This window comes from Lagopus muta, chromosome 8, assembly GCF_023343835.1.
Source record: "Lagopus muta isolate bLagMut1 chromosome 8, bLagMut1 primary, whole genome shotgun sequence".
NCBI lineage: Eukaryota > Metazoa > Chordata > Aves > Galliformes > Phasianidae > Lagopus > Lagopus muta.
The window spans coordinates 24,435,328-24,457,248 of record NC_064440.1 but is presented as its reverse complement, the minus strand read 5'-3'; the positions used below and the strand labels follow the sequence as shown (position 1 = coordinate 24,457,248).

The window sequence follows — 21,921 nt, the reverse complement described above, 5'->3', positions numbered from 1 at the left end:
CGTGCGGAGCTCAGGAGCCCTGTCAGTACTGGGCCGGTGTTACACCGATCCTCGTCCCACCCTCCCCCCGCTTCGCTGCATCAGCGGAAGTAGCGGCAGTCGGCCGACGAAAGCGGCAGCTGCACAGGCGGAACTTGCCGGAGCGGCGCGTTTGACGGTGGCCGAGAGGGCTCCGTGGGAAGGCGGAAATTGCCGACGGGCGCAGCCTAGCGGAGCGATCCGAAGAGCTCCGTTCCGAAAATTGCCGATCGGCTCGTTCCCGGAGATTGCCGAAGGAGCGGCGGAAAGGGCCGAGGCGGTCGCCATAGGGGCTGTGGCGGACGGGTAAGGCCGAGCCATCTCCGCCGGCCGTCCCGCACCCGCCGGTAACGGGATCGGCTCCTCCTCGAGGTAGGGGCGCTGGGCTGCAGCCGCGGGCTCGGCGCCTTCCTCCCGCCACTGTCGAGGTGCCGTCAGGGGGGCCGGGGCTGCCGGCGTAGCCGCCCGCAAGGTGACCCCTGGCCGCGCGCCTTACTCGGCGCGTTTGTAGCGTGCCGCGAGGCGTTCCGAGCGCCGCAGCCCCGCACCTCTTCTCTCCGCAGAACGCCGCACAGCACCATGCTGCGCCTGCCCGCCCTCCGCACGGCCCTCGCAGCGGCCGCGCCGGCCTCCGCGCTGCGCGGTAAGTGGTGCCGGCCCGCTGCCGGCGGGAGGTGAGCGGGACCGGAGTCGCGTCGGCGCCGTGAGACCGCGACGGGTGCGGGGTCTGCCCGTTCGCGTCCGGCTGCCGGGGAAGGGCTTGTTACGAAAACTTTCCCCTGTCTTTCAGGCCGCACGACTGCCACGGCAGCCGGCAACCAGATCGAGGTGTTTGTGGACGGCCAGCCCGTGCTGGTGGACCCCGGAACCACGGTGCTGCAGGTGCGGGCGCCGCACGGCGAGGCTTTACTGCGCTCCGTCGCGGCTCTTTGCGGCGTTTGTGTTCTCGCTTGCAGAAGCCTTTAAAATCTTAGAATTACCGATTGCCTGGGTTTGAAAGGGACCTTAAAGCCCCTCCCTGTTGTGGGCTGCTCTGCCACTCATGTCAGGCTGCCCACGGCCGGTCCAGCCTGGCCTTGTGTGCCTCCGATTTCACGTTGAATCCAATCTGCAAGGCTGAAGTAAGGCGTACAAGAACAGGCTTAAATGAGTTCTGGTTCCAGCTCGGAATGCTGTCAGCTATGGCAAACTCCATAAGCTACAAATTCTAGCACTAGATTCTAGAAGCTGTAGCACCTGTCTAATGACTGAACTGAGCATCATCATGTGCTGATTTTGTTCCTTAAAATGGTGTCTCAGGCAAACAAGGGATTGCTTTTGTTTACTAGTTCTTACAGCTCATAATGCTGTTCCTGCACTGCTTCCATTCTTTCTGCTGTGGGGAATAGCAGACTTTGGATCTCCCAGCTTACGCTCATTTTTGCTGCTTTTCAGGCCAAAATGTCAAGTAGATCGTTCTCCAGTCTGGCATCTTTTCAAGCAGCCATTCAGTGGGGGTACAGTATAATGAATTAGAACATAGCTGCTCTTTGGATATTGTATGGGAACTGTTGAGTCACGTCCTGAACCACTGATTGAGCTCCTAGGGAAAGGATTGATTGGGTCAGCCCTGGGAGCACAGGTGGAGGCAATTCAGCTGTGTGACAGGAAGGGGTGGAGCCTGGCTGCACCTCTCTTAGACCTCATTTAAGGGCTGACTGCCATGGGGGAAGGATCTCTTTCTGGAGATCTCTCCCTGGTGGAGCTTTCTTCTGTGAACCTGCACTCTTCCAATATGTCTTCTAATATAGGTAAGCAATTTTTTTTTTTCCTTCCCTAGTGGTACACCTTTATATTGTGCTGATAATAAGATATTGTTCTATCTTATTGATCTATCTAATTGTTATAGATACAAGTCACTAATTCATTGATGATTTCTGACTGGTGGTACATACACAAATAATTCTGTAGTGTTTTTTATGTCATCTGAAGCTAGTGCTGTTAGAGAAATCCTGTGATATGGGGGGGTTGTAGACAAAAAGCAGGCTCATTCATTCTCAGCAAATCTTTTGTCTGACCCGTTGTGTTGCCTCTTCAGACACAGTGTGGAAGACTGTTTCTTTGGGCTTATGCTTGTGCTGAGATTGAAGATGGACAGTGCCCCTGTGCATTCATGCTGTGTACCGATTTTGTTGGATTTTCTGATGTCATAATGCCTATTTTTTCTTACATGTTTTTCAAGTTTTCCTTTATATACTTCAAATAGTGTCTTTTTTCTTTAAAACTTAATTTTTTGCTTCTGGTGTTCTGTCTAATAAACAGACTTCCTCAACCTTTAAAGAAAGAATGAAAGACCAATTCTCAGTTTGTCAGCTAGGCATTGTGTTGGAAAATAATCATATTTATTATTAATAACCTTTGCATATTGCTGCTTGTTTACAATTTTTAAAACTTATTCTTCTAGAAGCTAAGAGTTTAGTTGAGTTGAAAAGTTGAAAGCTCTGTTTTTCTGGGCACTAAAACCACTGCTCTTTAGAGAAAAACTTTAGTTGTCTGTGCTATGTGTTACAAGATCTTACTGAAAGATGTAACTGAAACTTAATTTCCCTTTGTTCTTTATTCTGTGTAGGCCTGTGAGAAGGCTGGAATTCAGATACCGCGGTTTTGTTACCATGACCGTCTCTCCGTTGCTGGAAACTGTAGGATGTGTCTTGTGGAAATAGAGAAAGCTCCAAAGGTACTGTGTATGTTCTGTAAGAAGTACAGTTTTTGCTTTGTACTTGTTTTGTACAATCTTAAGCACAGCAATTACTGTAATTCAGCTGCTTCAAGCAGGTTTTTCCCTTTCCTCACTTTTAAGTTAATTTCTATGTTATATGTGCATTAAGGCCAAGTTATACTGGGCTGCTGTGATTGTCTATTTTTAGACATGTGAGCGGTCACTCCTTTTCTTATGTATTATCTTGCTGTGAGATGAGCATTTGATAGCTGTGTATTTTCAGATATGTTTTTATGTAATTCAAGCTTCACCTGCAGATTTTCAGTTGATAGCACACAAGCAGAACACTTGGACTCAGCCATAGGATTAGCACTTGCACTAGTTTGCTCTAGCTAAGGACTGTAGTTACCACTTTGTATTTTAGTGCATTGTGTACCATTGAAGTTCACTGTAAAATAGTAATTCACTCAGATTGAATTCTGCCTTCAGCAGTACTGTTCTACCAAGTCCAGTTAGATACTTAAGGCATTCTTTTGGAGTTCTGGATTGGGCACTTAAATAAACATTTATGTACTCCTGTGAAACTCCCTAGCTCATGTCAGCTCGAATTCAACAGTTTGAGCTTTGTATCTCCAGTAGTATTGCATCATTGCAGATTGAAATTATGATCTGTATCATAATGTGAGTGGAAGGCAGGGAGGATTCATTTTCTGAGAAGGAGTTTTTGATAATTTTGCGTTCATCTTGTGAAGAGTTTTATTCCATGACTCTTGGGAAATGTTGTGTCCAAATAAGTGTCCAGTAGCTAAATGATACGTGCTTTCAACTTCAGTACTAGAAGTTTTTGCAATAATTTACCTCAATTATCTAACCTTTTTTTTTTTTTTCAGCAAGTTATTAGTAACTAATATTAAATTAGTGACTTCTAGTGACACTACTGGTTAGGTTTCCTTTTTTCTTTTTTAGTACAGATACCTTTTTATTTCTGTAATGTGTTAAATTAATAGCAGGTGCCTATGTCAGAATTCGGGGAGGGAGGCTGGGATTTCAGTCAATACTGAGAAGAAATATGTTGTGCTCATGCTTGCTGTTTATGATGATTGCAGCCAGTAGCTGCTTGTGCCATGCCAGTTATGAAGGGCTGGAACATTCTGACAAATTCTGAGAAGTCCAGGAAAGCAAGGTACCTTTATTTTAGTCTCCTGTGGCTGATTACTTGTACTGTCTGCTAATGGGCATGGAGTGAACATTAACTGTATTCCTGAATCCAACAGAGAGGGTGTGATGGAATTCCTGCTGGCAAATCACCCACTGGACTGTCCTATCTGTGATCAGGGTGGAGAATGTGATCTACAGGTACAACATTCATTTAAATGGTGTAGACATGTATTAATGTCTTGCCTTAGGTGACACTGTGCTGTCCAGCAGTCTGGATACATATATTTTTTCATTGTCTGTTCTAGGATCAATCAATGATGTTTGGCAGTGATAGGAGTAGATTTAGAGAGGGAAAACGCGCTGTTGAGGACAAGAACATTGGCCCATTAGTCAAAACAATCATGACTCGGTGTATACAGTGCACTCGGTGTATCAGGTAATGTCCTTTATTTTTCACTGGAGAGAGTACTTCGGCAGCAATATCTATATAAACTTTTTACTTGTAAAAAGAAATGTGAGAGGCAGCCAACATCTTTTTTTTTTTCCCTTTTCTAATTGTACTTAAGAACTCTTTCTGGAAGGGACTGATGGCTGTTTTCCCAGAGCTGCCAGACAGCTGTCAAAGGAAGCAGAGAGAGATGGCCAGAATGGAGTGAAGTTGGCACTCTGTTAGACAGAACTGGTGACTTCCTTGGCCAGAACTGTAAGATTGATTTATTCTTGACAGCCTCTGGTAGCTGTATTTATGCTGTTCCTTGGTTCTGAGATGCAGTACTGGCTTGAGCCAGATGGAAAAAGAATACAACATATCTGTCTACTTCTAGAAAGAAGTTCTTAGGTACAGCTAATCTTAGACTTGAACTCTGAAGTTCAGTGACCACTGAACCACTGTGGTGTTTTGATTTAACTACACCTAATTTTTGTGGCCCCATCTAAATGAGTTTCAACATATGTACAATCCTGCATGAGATGAATGTATCAAGGTAGTAGTTCTCTGTCTTGAGGTATGTGAACAAAGGCTAACATTCGTATTCAGAAAGAGTTGAAAAAAATGTGCTGTGTTGCTGTTAAGCATTCCAAATTTGTTTTTCAATCTTATTGTGTCTACCAGATTTGCTAGTGAGGTCGCAGGTGTAGATGACTTGGGAACAACTGGAAGAGGAAACGACATGCAAGTTGGTACCTATGTTGAAAAGATGTTCATGTCTGAGTTATCAGGGAATATTATTGACATCTGCCCCGTTGGTGCACTTACTTCCAAGCCTTATGCCTTTACTGCACGCCCATGGGAGACAAGGTGTGTCTTAGCTCACTGTGCAACTTCCTCTGTTTTTCCTATTGTACTTTATCTGACAATATGCCCTCATCTGGATCATAGGATTTTTTTCTGATTTTCTTATTGTAGAACCCTTAGTAGACTAAATCTAATATTCTGTTGCTGACTCAGAAATCTTTCAAGAAAAGGAAAAATGCCAGAGTTTCTGGGTACAGTTGATAAACTATACTTAGTTCTAACTTTTTAGATTATGCTCATAATCTTTGAGATTATACTTATTAGAAAAATGTGTATGAAGAAAAATTGAAACTAATTAAATTCAAATTATTTAAAATATCTTTTTAAAGATATATCTTTAAATCTAAAGCTTACCCTACAGCTCTTGATTATTTTTTAATATTTATTATGCAGTTATCTGCTGTTAGTCTATAGGAAACTGCAAATGCTTGTTTATTCTGCTGAACAGGAAGGTAGAGTCCATTGATGTTCTTGATGCAGTTGGAAGCAACATTGTAGTGAGCACAAGGACTGGAGAAGTGATGAGAATATTGCCAAGGCTGCATGAAGATATCAATGAGGAATGGATATCTGACAAAACAAGGTGTGTGGGAGGTATTTGCACACATGCATTTATGCACACATAGGCACACTTAAAAACCAGAAACCTGCACAGTAACTCTGACTCCTGATTTTTGCTGTTACTATTGGAAAGATACGATGAAGGGTAATTGGTAAAACATACTGCTGATAACCAAAGCTATTGGGTTTGTGGTATTTTCATTTTTGTGGTGTTTCCTTTTTTTTTTTTTTTTTGCATGGTTTGGAGAATAATTGGAAAATCTAATAATTGCACAGCTTTTAAAAATATAGTCTTACAAAGTATTCAGTATACACAACTGTCTTTGCTCTTCACTAACATCAGTGTTTTTCCTCAGGTTTGCGTATGATGGTCTGAAGCGTCAGAGGCTGACTCAGCCCATGATCAAAAATGAGAAAGGACTCTTTGTTTATGCTTCATGGGAGGATGTGTTAACTCGTGTTGCTGGTGTGGTAAGAGCAATGTTCAGTATGTATAGCATGTAAAATTAATTCCTAGGGCTGGACACGTTAAAGTGATTAATAGGGAAAGAGCTATATAGGAAAGGATGTTTTTCTCTAAGGTTAGTGGGGAGAATTTGACTTCTATTGTACTTCTACTTAAATCTCTTCTGAATATGAGTCAGTATTTTGTGGAATAGATGACCTGAGGAATTTTGCCTTATCATGATTTCAAGAATGTACAGGCAGTGCATAATTTGGGGCATTTAAATAGCAAACTTAACTACTTCAGAATCCCAAGAGGAAGTGCCTTTCTTAAATCACTCCGATCTGTCTGAATCTTTAAATTTACTGAAATTGTGCTATCAACACTTTTGCCGCTGGAGCCATTAATTCTGTATTACCTTTATCTGAATCTTGCTTGCCTCATTGCTCTCTGTGTGCAGTGATTGATTCTGGTGCTCAAATGAAGTGCTGCATGACTGCTTTGGATTTTGATTAAAATTTTATGTGGGTTGAAGTAGAATTGAATAACTGTAATTGAACTTTCCTTGGGGATGTTTCACCCTGTGGTACAGTAGTAGGATTTGTTACGAAAGTCATTGCTTCTCAGATAATGCCTGTGGATTAAGTTTATCAGAGCTTGTCCAATGGAAGTTTGTTTTCTGTCTGTGCTATAGCTTCACTAAAATATAAGCATGAAGTACTCTTCCTCACCACACCGAATAAAAATCAGTCGATACGGTAATTCAAATGAGAGACCCCTGCATAGAGCTGTTCTTTGCTTCCATTGCAAGGTCTGAAGGAGTTGGAATCGCTGCCTTGTGGAAGTCTCGTACTGATTTTTGTGTTCCTCCAGGCTAGTAGACTGCCTGTCTTTGGCTTGTTCTAATGTAACACATTTACCTGTGCCTGAAGGGAATTCAATTCTGTGGTTTCTCTTGCTTATGTTTATACTTTCTGTCCCTCCAGCTAAAGGCTGTCCAAGGTAAGGATGTAGCAGCAATTGTAGGAGGACTGGTGGATGCAGAAGCACTAATAGCTCTAAAAGACTTGCTGAATAGAGTAAATTGCGATATGCTCTGCACCGAAGAGATCTTTCCTACTACTGGAGCTGGGTAAGAATCCAGGCAAAGTTCACAATTATTATGTTAATAAACTCTCCAGTCTGTGAATCATTTTATGTTAAGAATCTGAGATGACCAAGGGTGGTAATTACTGATGTGTTAGCAGGTTTTGTTTATAGAGAGTATTGATTGTGAGCAGAGGCAGAAGTCTCCACTACAGCAAGGTTTGTGTACAGCTTCACACTTACTGAGTCTGCTGCAGTTTGACAGCGAGCTACTGAGAGTTTTGTATTTTGTTGTAAGCTTAATAACTCAATCATTCTATTTAATTGTCTGTGTTGTAGTTCTTCTCATGCTGTTTCTGACACTTAAGAAAGCTGCTGATTCTATTTGGATTAGTAATTCAGAATAAAAAGCATCTTTTGCTGAGATTAAAAAATTTATTTGGGGCATTTAGTGTCTTTTTCACATTTATTTCTTCACTCGTTCCCTGGATGTTCACTGCCTTGCTTCTTTCTTTTTTTGTCACTGTTATAGCACAGATTTACGCTCTAACTACCTGCTTAATACCAAGATTGCTGGAGTGGAGGAGGCAGATGTCCTGCTTCTGGTTGGCACCAATCCACGCTTTGAGGCACCGCTTTTTAATGCTAGAATTCGGAAGAGGTTTGTATCCCTTGGTGGTGAACAAGCATGCAAATGCATCTGGATTTGGCTCAGTGCTCCACTAGAGCTGCAGGCAGTAAGTTGAAGGCACTCATCCAGGTGGACCTGGTGGATTTAGTTCACCCTTTACTAAGAGGGGATGTGTACACAAGGGGTGTCTCTCCTTCCTGTAGTGTACGGTTGTGTTTTGTTCATTCTCACTTTGATGTTTTAAAGACATTCATATGCTCATTTATTACTTTCTTATGTAACACAGACACCTCAGACTTTGTTTAAAGTTGCTTGTTAAAGCATAATTCTTTAAAGAATAATTTTCAGCATCGGTTTGCTCCTTCTTATATCTGTTTTAACAAACTAGGCTTTCTGATTAGTAACAGTAATTCAAATGTCATGTTTTCTTTGACAAGCAGTGGAGCCATTTCTTTTGAACATTGCTAATTCATCTTTAACAAGATGCATCAGCGGGTGGTAACTGAAGTTTAAAAAGCCCCGTCCTACCTTATGGTTGGAGATTTTCTAAAGCGCATCATTTTAAACAGTGACAACTGTTTTCAAAATGTTGAGATGAAAAGAAAAATGCAGTTAAATTTATGGAACGTTTATCTCTTGGAAGACTGTGCTGTGAGGAACTGCAAAAAAAAAATTCTGACCAGCAGTGTTTTTCTTTGTATCAAATAAGCAAGTGGATTTCTAAAACTGTCTAATTCAGAACTCTTTACTGTGAATATTCTAATCTCAATTCTGAGGTAACTAAGAGTTAAGCACAAGAATAATCTTAATATTAGCAGTAGATGAGGTTTTTTCCGTTTTCTTTGCTTGTTTTTCCCTAACACTGTAAAAGATGCCTTAAAGGTACAACACCTCATTTTGTGCATGGTTTTATTTGCCATTAAATTGGCAAAAGTTTGAATGGAGAACTGAGGTCTGAACTTCTTTCATAAGGAGTGCTGCTGCATTAATTCCAGAACGCATACAGAGAAATGGCTCTAAAAACCATGAGCTTGCCCAAAACAATAATGTTAAGCCACATTTTAATAAAACAGTGATTGATATTTAAGCTGTTTTGAAAGAATTTGCATCCTATTTTGGGAAGTTATATCAGTGGGTTTGGTTGACTAAAATCCTGTACTACTTTTATGTAACATTTGCTGTGTTTTCAGCTGGCTTCACAATGACTTGCATGTGGCCCTCGTTGGCTCTGCTGTGAATTTGACCTACACATATGATCATCTGGGAGAATCCCCACAGATACTCCAGGACATTGCTTCTGGGAAACATGCATTCTGCAAGGTACACACTGCTTCTGAATCTATTCAAAGTTCAGATACATTGAATAACAGTCTGGATTCCTCACAGAGACCGATATGATTAGAAGTACTGTGTATAGGGTTATTAGCATTTAATTAACTGCAGAGATGAGGTAGTGATTGGTGTGCACTAAGCATGTGTGAACTGTTTAATATATCAAGTAAAAACTTTCCGGTGCAGGAAACTCCTGAAATATTTCTTGATGTGAAACAGGCTGTATCAGCCACTGCTGTTTCCACTTAAGAGTCTGGAGTACAGTTCTGTGCTAACAGGGTACCTACTGTCATCATTTCTCTTGTAATAGTTTCATTTAGTAATAAAGACTATTTCAGAACTGTAGTTTTGCATGGAAGGCTTACGCTGAAATTATGCATCTATGACTTTATCTGCACTAAGAATAGTCATCAGAGCCTTGGAATTCATGTCTTCATCCTCACACAGGTCCTCGACCAAGCTAAAAAGCCAATGGTGGTGGTAGGAAGTGCAGCACTGCAGCGCAATGATGGAGCAGCTATCCATGCTGCAGTTTCCACTATTGCACAAAATGCCAGGACTAAGAGTGGAGTTGGTTCTGATTGGAAAGTTATGAACATCCTTCACAGGTTTGCTTTAAAGCTTTTTAGGGGGCTGTTTTCATTCACTCAGTGCTGGCCCTACGCAAGTTATCTTAACACATGCACATAGATTTGTGTGTATTCAAATGCTTTATCAGGTTAGAACCTGCAGGGAATGTAACTAGCAGAAGCATAGATAAAAATCAGTTTCTTGACTTGGCAAACTTCTCAAGCTCTTCTCAAGATTACGTTAGATTTCTAATTCTGCTATCTTTAACTATGGAATTTAATGTGTAAATTTAGAGAGACAAAACACAAAGAGCTTAATAACGTACCAAAGTGCCCAGTAAAAGGCAGGGCAGACCATTGTTACTTGCTAAATGATGGCTTCTTATCTCAATAAGGAAAAACAGAATTGCAAACTTATATAAATAACATGGCCTCTTATTTCTTTACTGTGCAAGTTCATAATTGAGTGGTGTATGCACCTTAAAGCTTTTCCCCTCAGTGCTGTTACTAATTCAATGGGCAAGCTTCCCTTGTGGAAGTCCTTCCCCACTCCATTCTAAAACTGACTGTCGTGCTGACAACTTCTGTAAAAGAAAAATGATTTCAGCAAATGCAGTTGCTCTCAGATTCAGAGATGCAGCAAAGTCCTTCTATCAAATATTCCTTAGCAAGAGCAATGCTTGGTCCTCTCAAGGAAGCTGAAATGTAAAACCCTACTGTTGAAACTCAAACTTCTAATACCAAAATGAATCATTTTGCATGAAAGGAGAAATTAACGTTTTATAACAGTAACATTGAAAGATGTGTACTCTACTGAGAGACTTCTAAATATATCCATGAACATGGCACCTGTCTATGTAGGATTATGGAAAAGTAAATGCTGCAAAATAGGAGTGACAACTTCATTTTAAGAATGTGGTGGTGTGTGTATGTGTGAATGAGTAGTGATGTAGTGGTGGTCGTAACAATTAAGATGATTCAATGTGGTTCATGGTAGTCTTTCATCTGCCCTGTGGAGAAAGTCCTGCTAAGCAAAGGTCATTGCTGAAATGTCATGCAGAACACCACAGTTCACAAGGTAGCTCTCCACCACTAGGCCCTGAACTGCATTGTCTGCCTTTATTCTGCCATCCCATCTTAAGTAAGCGGGATTCATTAGGAAGAGTTGAATTGGCATCAGTCAGTCAAAAGGCAAAATCAACCTAGTATTGTCAGCTACTTTCTCAAAACTCACAGCTGTGTTTATGCTTCAGTTTTGCCTTGTTAGAGATGTAGCAGTCCAAAATATTTGCTCAAAAAAAAAAATTAATCCTGTTCTGATGAGAAAATTCTGAAATAACTTGCAGTCATGTTTGTTCCTGCAGGGTTGCAAGCCAGGTAGCTGCTTTGGATCTGGGTTTCAAGCCAGGAGTGGAGGCAATTAGGAAAAATCCTCCCAAAGTATTGTATCTCTTGGGAGCAGATTCTGGTTGTATAACACGTCAGGATTTGCCAAAGGATTGCTTTATCATCTATCAAGGTAATTAGTACATGTAAATTTAGGAGTGTTGTCAGCTGAAAGCTGGAGAGAGAGCCTACACAGTGTCATACTCTTAGAAATGTATCTGACCCTTTAAGTTATAGCCTTTGTTTTCTGACAAGAAATGAAACTTCCAACATGCAACTGACAGACTGTTTTTCTATTTCTTAAGTAGAAATAAGAAATTATTGATGACTAATAGGGGAATATAAACCAGTTTGACAGTGTGCAGCTTAGTTTCAGACCTGGCAGAAAGATGTTGGTTCCCAGCTGTTCTGTCATACCAAAATGTGGTCTTACCTTAATTCACTAAGCTCCTTGTTCGGAGTTCTACTAAGCTGACTGGCTATAGAGGCTGAATCACTATTTTCTACTGCTTGCAGGCTCTTATCACCAAAGTGATGGGCTCAAAGTGAGGTCAGATAAAACATCAGAAAAGTCATCAAAATATGCTTTGTGTCACTGATTAAGTGAACCTCAAACTTTTTTCCTTCTGGGAACACAGATATTCTATATTGCTTTAGTAAAGTATTCCACTTTGTCTTATTTTGCTGTTTACTGTTTTTATTTTTTTTGTCTACCTATTTAGGACATCACGGGGATGTGGGAGCTCCCATAGCTGATGTTATTCTCCCAGGAGCAGCATATACAGAGAAGGCAGCAACATATGTGAATACTGAAGGTAGGGCCCAGCAGACAAGAGTAGCAGTAACACCTCCTGGGATGGCAAGGGAAGACTGGAAAATCATTAGAGCTGTCTCTGAGGTAATGTTTCCACTATAAATTGCTTCTAGTAAAAGTATAGCAAGTGGTTAAGTTCCTTTGCTACTGAGAAGTGTTTCCAAAATGGTATATTTCTAGGGAAATGTATGCTTGTGGTCTTATGTAAGTGTTTTGTATCGAATCCTTTCATTATTGTGTGAGCTGAATAATACTGTTTACCTTTCATGGCTAGAACTAATGTTGTAGCTGCTGTATGCGATTGGAATGTATACTGGATGAAGCTTTATCTGGAATTTCTGCTGGTCTTCCTGATGTGCTTTAGAGCAAACTGATGGGAGAATACAATTGGTTGCTTTTAGAAAGAAAACAATGCTTGGGACGGGATCTGGTATCAGGAAAGACACGAACACGTGTACAAGTCACTAGAAGTGATGCATTGATAATATCAACTTCTATCACATTTGGTAGGAAACAAGGGAAAGTACAAGCAAGGTTATATATATACATGAAAATATTCTGTCTTTTTCCTGATTTTTTTTTTTAATTTTTTTTCTCTTTTACCATGAGGTAGTTTTAACTGTATACATCAAAAGCTCAACTGTGATTGCTGTAAAGGCTTCAGTCCGTATGTTAAAACTGCCAGTGTTTTCAGGAGCGTAGTTTTCCTGATTTTTATTTTTTATTTTTACTTTAAGTGTGCTAATGGCTTGGTAATTGAAATACTATGTATTAAACATGTGGATTTGATGGCATCTCTTTCTGGGAATCCCTCAGCTGGCTGGTTTGACCTTGCCTTATGAGAACCTTGATGAAATACGGAAGCGTTTAGAAGAAGTATCTCCTAACCTGGTCCGATACGATGATGTGGAAGAGGCTAACTACTTCAAGCAGGCAAATGAACTATCAAAGGTAAGCAAAACACTTAAGCATGGTTTAATGCTGTTACACAGGTGAATGCTTTTTAAGAAAACGAGCCACCTTCATACACAGTACTGTGAGTATAACTAGATCTACACTGAACAGTGAATGCAGCAGTGAATGCAGATTTCACAACAGAAATACTTTGGTACCAAGTTCCTATCATAAAGCTGCTTAATTTCATTTTTCTTCCTTTCTTGCCACAGTTAGTAAAGCAGCAGCTTCTTGCTGATCCTCTTGTTCCACCTCAGCTCACAATAAAAGACTTCTACATGACAGGTACGTAGAGGATGACTTTCCCATTCTGAAACCTGCGATACATCTTACTTAGCTTTACAGCATGGTTTTTATGAGGTGCTTAAAGCTTTCCACCAATTTATGTTGAATTTGACTCTTCCTTCATAACTTTCTCATAAGATGACTTGGCATTTGCACAAAGAATAGGGCATTTGTCTTTCTCATCTTTGTATGCAGTCCTGTACTACATATTTTTATATTGGCTGTGTAAATCTGCATATGCTGGAAAAATTAATAGTTTATGTATTAGTGTGGTTTTATCTGTCTCTTTCTGCAGATTCCATCAGTAGAGCATCCCAGACAATGGCCAAGTGTGTGAAAGCTGTTGTTGAAGGTGCTCATACAGTGGAAGAGACGGCCAGCTGCTAGTTGCTGATCAGACTGCTACCACTTTCATCCAAGTATTTGTTGCAGTTAATAGCTGTGACCAATACCTTTTTCTTCCCAGAAGCTATTTGCTAGGCAGTGGCATTTCTTTCTTCATTCACATTTTCATCAGTTCACATGCTCCCATAATATAGGACTCTTGTGGCTGGAGAGAACACGCAGCTTTCAACTTGCTGTACCTAGAGGCTGCATACATGATGATTGTATACAAATAAATCATAATATTAAACAAGCCATTACCCATGTAATTTATAAAGCTCACGCTTCTTGTATGAAATCTCAGTAAGCAACTCAGCCACAGCAGAAGTTTTGATTTGCCAAGAACAGGTTTTTTTGTAGCCTGAACTCTAGATTGTAACCCTTCCAGAGCATCTAGGTATTTTAAACAATGAGGATGTGAACGCTCTACTTTGGTCATGCACTTTCAGAGCAAGTTGTCTCTCTTTCCAGTTAAATGTACCTGGTTTGTGTCAGTATTTACCTACCACTCCTAGATATTTTGATGTGTTTCTCCATTTTGTTGGCAGTTGAGAAAACTACTCAAGGGAAGAAATATTTTTATGTTAAGAGAAAGCAGTTTATACACAGCTTTGAAATGTTTAACTTTTTAAAACTTAGCAAAACATAATAGGCCTTCAGCTGTATCAATACAAGAACAAAATCTTACTCTAGTTCCTCTGTGCACTGATGGTTTTATGGCAAAGTGAAAGAGGAGACTGGGGTTTCATTTTTAAAGCTTTGCGATGACTTTAGAACAGTGAGAATCTGCTCAGTGCTACAGAATGTTGGATAATGTAAGTTTAGAAGAAGGTTAGGTACCCCAGCAGTAAGGTACTAGAGTAATAAGGTATATAGGAATCCTTCCAGGAACCATGCAGATTGAAGCACTGCTACAAGGTCATTACTTCCAACTTTCTTAGTTTCTTTCGGAAGTAAAACCTATGTTTTTTTCCAGGGTGGAATAATACTGAGTAGAATACTGGTGGAATAATACAGGGTGGAATACTTCATACGAATGCTGCTCTAGAATTCTTAACTCTCTAAAAGCTCTTTCTTTCACTTTCGACATTTTTCAGTAACAATCAAGTAGCATTTTAAAGGTTCTTTTCCTCCTGCCAAGGAAGAAGTCTCTTCCTGGTTTCCTCAGCTTCACCCAGTCTGCCTTATCCTAACCAAGCGACTCTTAAGCACAGGATGTTGCTCAACCCAGCCTGCTATTCTCCAGTTACCAACAGGGTCAGTTCTCTTGGTGGTACAAACTAACTATTCATGCAAAGATACTGTGCACATTAAGCAAACATCTGCAAGTACTGCAGTCTATTTCTAACGTGGCAGTTAACAGGTATGTCCATACATGTCACCAAATGCAGCATAAAACCTTCCTCTGTCCTTGTGGAATGTTACTTCTTTGGGGGGAAAAAGGAGGATGCAGCAGGGACAGCAGAAGAAGAATGTGTATAACAGCATATGCCCAAAGCAAGACAGCTGGTTCTTTCCATAAGTGGTGGTTCAAAAGAGAAAGGTTTACTGAATACAGGATTCAGTAAAATATCTGGTTCTTACGTTCCTTGGATTAATTCCTTCCCCCCTTTCTAAATCCATATTGTACATATATATAAGAGTAATTTCAGTTGTGCAGCAACTCAGCCATTTCTTCATTTCAGGATTTATAAAGGCTTAAAAAATCAACAGCTATTTCTTTCATAAATAACATCATTATTTAACTCTGGGAGCACAGGCACGTTATTATTACTTTTGAAAGTACTGCATCCTTCAGTTAGTGTGTATATAGGACTTATTTTTAAAAGGTAATTAGCACATGAGGTGTTGCTGTCCTGTTTCTGCCCTCTCCCCCTGCCACTTAAGTAGTCACTAAGTAGAGAACTTAGGCAAATTTGATAATAGCAACAGAGCTCTATGAATTTGACTATTGGAAACTAGGTAGTAAAGAAATCTAAATGGGCATACTTATCAACTGAGTGCATAGTTCATAAGCCCATACTGCTTTTGCTTGCTGGGCAGTCTGTAGATGTGTGGACTTCTGTTCAGGTACAGATAAAAAGATAAGTAGGGATCCACACAAGTGGAGGTGATGTAGGCTGAACAAAGAAGGAGGTGAGTGCTGAGGGAGATCAGTTCCCAAATGCAGCCCTGATCATAGCCAATGGACAGCTGACACTTTCTCACTTATTGCAGGACCTGTTACAGAACAGTAACCTTCATCTTGCTTTTTCCTGTACTCTCCTGCATAGATATCAAGAGAAAGAATGTGTTGAGGAGAAGTTCAGTCACTATGCACTCTTTTCTCTTAATGCAGTACTATGTAAAATAAGCTTTTAAATATGCCTTACATTAAATCTTGTTTTTATGTAGCCTTGTCTTCAGCAGAAGGTTGTGGAGAAGCAGAAAACATTGTGTTGATTCAAGGTAAAGCCTTACTGAACACTTGTCTTTTGGAACAAGTTTAGGCAAAGTTAGCACCAGCAGTCAGATTAAAGAGGATCAAACTGTCCTCTTTTCCCATCTCCTGTCAAAACAGTGCAGACATGCTTTAGACTTAAAAACTTAAGTTGTGATTTAAAAAAAAAAAAAATCCCTACTCAGTATCCACTTACCCTAAAGCATTGGCAGCCCTTGTTCCACAGGACACTCTAAATCCTGGCAATTTAGTGAGATTCTTTGATTTAAAAAAAAATAAAAAAAATTAAAAAAAAGAATCAGGCAACAAGGTCCCAAATGGAAAGTCAAGTCAAACTGAGCTGTACTTTCAGCAAGACTTTGAAAACAGCCAACAAAACTGGGCCACTGGGGGGGGGGGGGGGGGGGGGGGGAAGAGGGGATAAATCTAAGTGTCTCATTTTAACATGTATTTTGAAGTATAGCTCATGGTAGTTAAGTATGCAGTATTTCCCCAAAAAGTGAAAATTTGGGATCAGTACCCAAATGTTGTGCTTTTTATTTCTGTGCTACCCATCTTAGGACTTTTTTTGAAGCACGTTGTGCAGGACACTGTCAGAAATCTGAGAGATCACTGATTTGCTCTAGAGTTGGAATTATCTTTCTAATTTGTAGTGATGACCAAGATCCACTGTAACCTGAATGCAGATGAGCAGCTGAAAGAAAGTCTGGTAATAAAGTGTGTAGCTTCTTAATAGCCATGACTACAGCTAATAAAATATCAATAGGCTCAAGTGGCTAGATAAGGAAAAGGGCAATAGCATACTTGCAATTAACAATGGCCTCCTTAGTAAAATAGGACTGTATTAAAGCACTCCGCTGAGGCAGTTTATTTCATTTGTCTCCTGTTTAAAGAAATCTGCTCAGATGCCTGTCATGTCATGTACCCTGGACAGCTTTCCCACAATTTATTGTCTAACCATTTTGTATTTGCTGAGAGTTAGGAAACAGTAACGCTTATTTAATGCAGATTAAAATACACATTGATAATGAAGAACAGGTTAGTAAAGTATTAGTTAATTACTATTTTTGGTTCACTGTCAATTTATTGTATTACCATGCAGTAAGCTAGCATATGCAGCATTATTCCTACTGCAATCCTCAGCAAAATTCCCATTGCTCCAATTAGCTTTTTTATGGACCTTAAGATTCAGAAAAACAAAGGCAGTCATTTATTCTTGGTGTTATGCTGGTTACCTAATACACACCAGTACAGGATAATGGGAATCAAGGCATCCCATAGACAACTGCTGCAATAAACAAAATGCCCAAGTTAAAGAATTGTTTAAAAAAAGAAAACAAACCACCAAAGAGCACTGTTCACTATAGGCTGCTTTTTAGTGGTTAGCTCAATCCCAGAACTCACCACAATTAAATAAACCAACACTGCGTAAAGATGCTGCTTAAGATCTTACTTAGAAGAACAAATCTAATCAGAACTTTTTTTTGTCACCCCTTTTAGCATTTAAATGCCTGAAGATTTCATACATCCATGGAGCTCTGTGTATAAAGATTTTTAACAAACTTCTACATGCATAGAGTTGTCCTCCCCCTTCACAGGTATTTCTCAAATAATTTGCTGATCATTTTCAGAAGCATTTTAAGACTTCAGAAGTGTTTCTTCAGAACACATGCATGTCAGGGAATAATACCATAGCACTGCCATAATGCTGTTTGCTGAAAAGCCAGGACTCTTCATCGTGTGTGCAGTTTTCAGTTATGATTCAAAGGTGCTTGGAATCCATGTGACCTTGGGAGAGTCACAATTTGCTTTTTGAAGCAGTCTGCTCCAGTAACTGGTGTATAACCAAAAGCATCTATTTCAGTTCTTTTATTAGACTCACAAAGCTTATTCACTGTGTTGCTGCCCTCTGTCTCGCTATTAATACCAGCGAGATGCATCAGTGAAGTATGCCTCATTAACTTGGAAGTGGTGATTTAGGGAACATTAATTTTCTTTGACTACTCTGTGCTCAAGCATACAACACACTGGCTGGAGTGGTTAGTCCAGGGTTTTGGCCACACAGGCCTATTCTGTAACAAGGAAATGGAAGGGACGGAATTCCCATCTGCATTCTGCACAGGGGTGCTTTCTTGCTGTGGGCTCACACACCTTCCTTGTGCAGGAGTCATAGCTATTGAATTTTTCCTCAGAAATCACTTCAGAGCACAGCTCCACTCTTATCAAAATGATGTGACTCCCAAGCTATGAGTCTCATCCATAACTGTGTAACATGTATATACACACTATAAACTCTGCATGACTAGTACTAGCGGAATTTGCTCCTTAGAAGTGTTACAGTGTAACACTTTATTGTGAGCAAAATAATATAGGCAATTTTTAGTAAATAACTAAAAAGAAAACGTTTTGAATCCTTTCAGACATACAAAGTTTTGTTAAATAAATTCCCCTGTCCCCATAATGGAGGTTTTCATTTCTCTGTTGAATGATTACACAACAGCCAGCAGTCCACATTTCTAAGACATAACTAATTTTCCCACTTTATTTTCTAAAAATAATAATAAAAAAAAAGCCACTTTGAACTTTTCCTATTCCAAACTAGATTCAAAACGTTTCTCTTTAGCTTCTGGTTTTGCAGGTCAAACTGATCTCAGGATGTCACCAAAACTTCTCATGCTGCTGTGATACATGTTTAATCATAGAATCATAAAGGCTGAAAAAGACCTCTAGGATCGTGCACCCCCCCAGCACTGCCCACTAAACCCCATTCCTTGGTACCATTAGGCATGCAAGTAATCCGATTAAAGTCAGTATCTGCGAAGTCAAGCACATAAGCCAAAGAAAGGGTTTAGCATTGTTTCTGTACTTGGCTTCTCAAGTGCTTTCTTTCACAGCCTTTTCTCTAACAAGTTGTATCATCTGCATCCCATTTCTAAAAGCGCTATGACACCCCTCATCTTGCTGCATGGGTATTCTCCAGAGCCCCACAGACAGACTCAGTGCAGATCAGCTGTTGGCATTACGCCTCCTTCTCTATAACAATTTTTCAGTAGTGCGATGAAAAGAAATAACCTGAATTACATTTGAATCACACTAACCTACTGACTTCCAGTTGTAAGTGGCAATTCTTGTACACATAGAGACAAGAAATCACCTGGTGTAGGGACTTAAATACTGCACTACAGCAAAACTCTGACAACTTTGGAGTTTTATGCAAGTGAGTATGGAGCAATTTCTCAAACACCCCTGAATTATTAACCAGGCCTGCAAGCATCTGAAAACTGGTCTGAGAATTTGGTCCATTACTTATCTAGGCTAGCAGGAAATATTAGCTTGTTCTGCATCTGTTTCAGTTCTGAATCCATTGCCACAGCAGAGCATTTATTCGTAATATTTCAAAAAGTGCTTTTTTTTTTTTTTAATCATCCCAATTATGATCAACATTTGTAATCGCTGTCATTCCTGCCGTGAGTTTTAGATGCAGAATATAAAAGTATTTTTATTTAAATATCCTGCAAAATAATCATATTTCATGCTTCAAATGACACAATAATAACTGGTAAGATTACAAAGTACCCTAATTATGCCATTACTTTTATACAATTTTTCCAAATGTGAAACAGGAGCAATGCATTTGATTATTATTATTATTATTTTCCTAATGTCAGAGCTGAATAATACACTTAATGGATTAATAATCTGATACAAAAAACACCTTTGCAGTAACTCCACGGAATGCAACGCTGCATTGTTAAAGCATGCTAATTAGAATAACCATCATTTAAAAAAAACCCAGCCAAACAAAAAATACGCAGTTTGACGCAAAGACCAACTGACTTTTAATTAAACTTTAATTCAAACTAATTTATCTACATGAAAAAGCCATGATGAACATACAAACTATGCTCGCCAGGCTACTGACAGAGTGTATTTTCAGAAGGGAATGAAGGAATATACCTGTATTTAGAAAACATGCATTTAAGTAAAAAATTACAGTAAGAGAGGTAAGACTCAACGTATTCCAGATTTGGCAGAGGAGAGGGAGGGTGCAGTAACACACTAAACAACCCAATACCCTCATTCATATGACTTCAGTCTGATTGCAGCTCAATTAGCTACACCACCTGAATAATTTTTTACAACAACAAAAAAGTAAACGTATTTTTCCATGTATAGCTGATTAGTTTCCTAATTATTTCCTCTTTCTCCAGGAGGAATAAATAGGCATTTCTGCAGTTCCCTGTGCTGGGCTGCATTTAACCTTACTGCAAACATTACGATAGGTCTGCTCAATGCAATGATCAGCATCCTCACCTATGGACACAGTAAAATCTCACATTGTTTCGACAGCATTTTATCTATGTTTAACAATCTCATAAAAGCATCTGAAAGAAGGAAAAACACAATGACCATCCTGTGTTACAGGGTACTGTAGCATAAGTTAACAGCATTTCTCAACTTTGCAAACAAGAATCAGGAATAATTGTATTCATAAACATCAGAAACAAAGCCCCCACATGAAAACAGCAGCTTAGGAAGAACACAAACAGATTTTTCAGAAGTTGCAATATGCTTTGAAAATATTAAGAAAAACTTAACTGTTACCTCCAGATTTCCTCTATGAGCTTTATTTTTCACATCCCCTCCTGAGGGACAGACAGTGCTGAATTTATGACAGATTAGCAGAATTTTTCAGGTATCTACCATAGGTTCCACTCACATTAAATCTCCCATGGCTTTTCTATAAGCCTTCCTACTACATAGATACATTAATATTTATATATATATAAATTAAAAAAAAAAAAAAAAACTTTTCTTTTCTTACCTGTACATTCAGTTTTACTTACAATGCCTTCAGAGAGAGGATGTAATGATACAGTTCTGCCAAACAATTCTGCATCAATCGCAGTTGCTCTACTGGCAGTAGCAGCATCAGAAAAAGTTACGCTGACTTTCACAATTGCACATTAATTTTTAGAACTATTACAAAACAATAAAAAGTTGCCACGTTTCTAAAAAATTCTTATTAAAAAAATTCTTATTTTTTTAAAGAAAAAAAAAATTCCAAATACATTTTTTTCATACCTCCTCTTTTTTTTTTTTCCTCCCAGAAAACTGATCTTAACTTGATATAAATAAAATTATTTCTTCAGTCGCATACCTTTGTATTTTATTTTTATTTAAAATAATAAGTCAAATACACGAATAAAAAAAATTGCTTTTGTCCATTCGGCTCCCTCCCCCAAATCGACACTTTATAAAAACCTTCTGTACTTTTTTCCCCCTCCCTCTCTCCCTCTACTACCTCCAAGATGGTAGGAAAGTTGTTGTTTTGGAGGGCAGAGGAGCCGCTCTGTGATGTTATGTCCTCTCGGTGCCTGTAGTGGTGCTGTAGGAGGCTGCCGGCTCTCTTCTTGAGCAGCCCCAGCAGCCCTGCCTTCTTTGCTGGAGAATATATTCAGGGATTCCCCTTAATAATCACCTACCCTCTGAGCACTTTGTAGTTTTAAAATAATAAAGAGCCCCCAAAGCTTCCTCCCCACAAAAAGCAGGATCTCCTCAGAGCCAGGGGGGCAGCAGCTCCTCAGCACAGAGCCCGAGCCCATTCCTAGTCCCTCTACCGGGGAGGAAACTCTGATCTGTCAGCCCAACAGAGGGAAAGGGGGGAGAGGAGAGAGAGGAGAAAAAAAAAGCGGCTGGAAAGGTAAGCCAGGCCCGGCCTGCATCCCCGGGCTCGCGTAGCGCGGCAGGCGGCGCGAAGGGAGCAGGGCGGGCGGAGAGGCGGGCTACGCGAGGCCGGGGATCGGCCGGGGCGGCGTAGGCCGCGGCGGGGGGTGAGGGGAGCCGGCGGGGTTTCGCGGCTTTC

At 40.0% G+C, this 21,921-nt stretch overlaps 2 protein-coding genes across 6 annotated transcripts in view; both read left to right on the top strand.

Annotated features, from left to right (window-relative positions):
- The first annotated feature begins 274 nt into the window (after positions 1–274).
- On the top strand, positions 275–16,353 carry NDUFS1 (NADH:ubiquinone oxidoreductase core subunit S1). Of its 2 annotated transcripts, XM_048953815.1 has the most exons (19): positions 275–390; positions 582–661; positions 809–900; positions 2,627–2,734; positions 3,823–3,899; positions 3,991–4,072; positions 4,180–4,310; positions 4,986–5,171; positions 5,617–5,751; positions 6,086–6,200; positions 7,161–7,306; positions 7,793–7,921; positions 9,082–9,211; positions 9,671–9,831; positions 11,157–11,311; positions 11,901–12,076; positions 12,809–12,943; positions 13,159–13,231; positions 13,527–16,353. In XM_048953815.1, the coding sequence occupies exons 2-19, from the start codon at positions 598–600 to the stop codon at positions 13,616–13,618; spliced, it is 2,187 nt and encodes a 728-aa protein (XP_048809772.1). In that variant the 5' UTR covers positions 275–390; positions 582–597; the 3' UTR covers positions 13,619–16,353. The 2 variants fall into 2 exon arrangements, with proteins under 2 accessions (XP_048809772.1, XP_048809773.1); XM_048953816.1 differs by lacking the exons at positions 275–390; positions 582–661; positions 809–900 and adding an exon at positions 1,700–1,808.
- Positions 16,354–16,483: 130 nt separating this feature from the next.
- Positions 16,484–21,921, top strand: part of INO80D (INO80 complex subunit D) — a 44,128-nt gene continuing 38,690 nt past the window's right edge. For all 4 annotated transcript variants that reach the window (XM_048952547.1, XM_048952538.1, XM_048952543.1 and 1 more), the window contains exon 1: positions 16,484–21,759. The gene's annotated coding sequence lies outside the window, so the exon portion shown is untranslated. The remainder of the gene's footprint in view (positions 21,760–21,921) is intronic.

Bases quoted from the DNA above. Each gene is read 5' to 3' on its own strand.
- NDUFS1 (XM_048953815.1), top strand. From the start codon at position 598: ATGCTGCGCCTGCCCGCCCTCCGCACGGCCCTCGCAGCGGCCGCGCCG. The intron at 3,900-3,990 runs GTACCTTTATTT...TGAATCCAACAG, and splicing joins GAGAAGTCCAGGAAAGCAAG to AGAGGGTGTGATGGAATTCC. The intron at 7,922-9,081 runs GTTTGTATCCCT...CTGTGTTTTCAG, and splicing joins AATGCTAGAATTCGGAAGAG to CTGGCTTCACAATGACTTGC.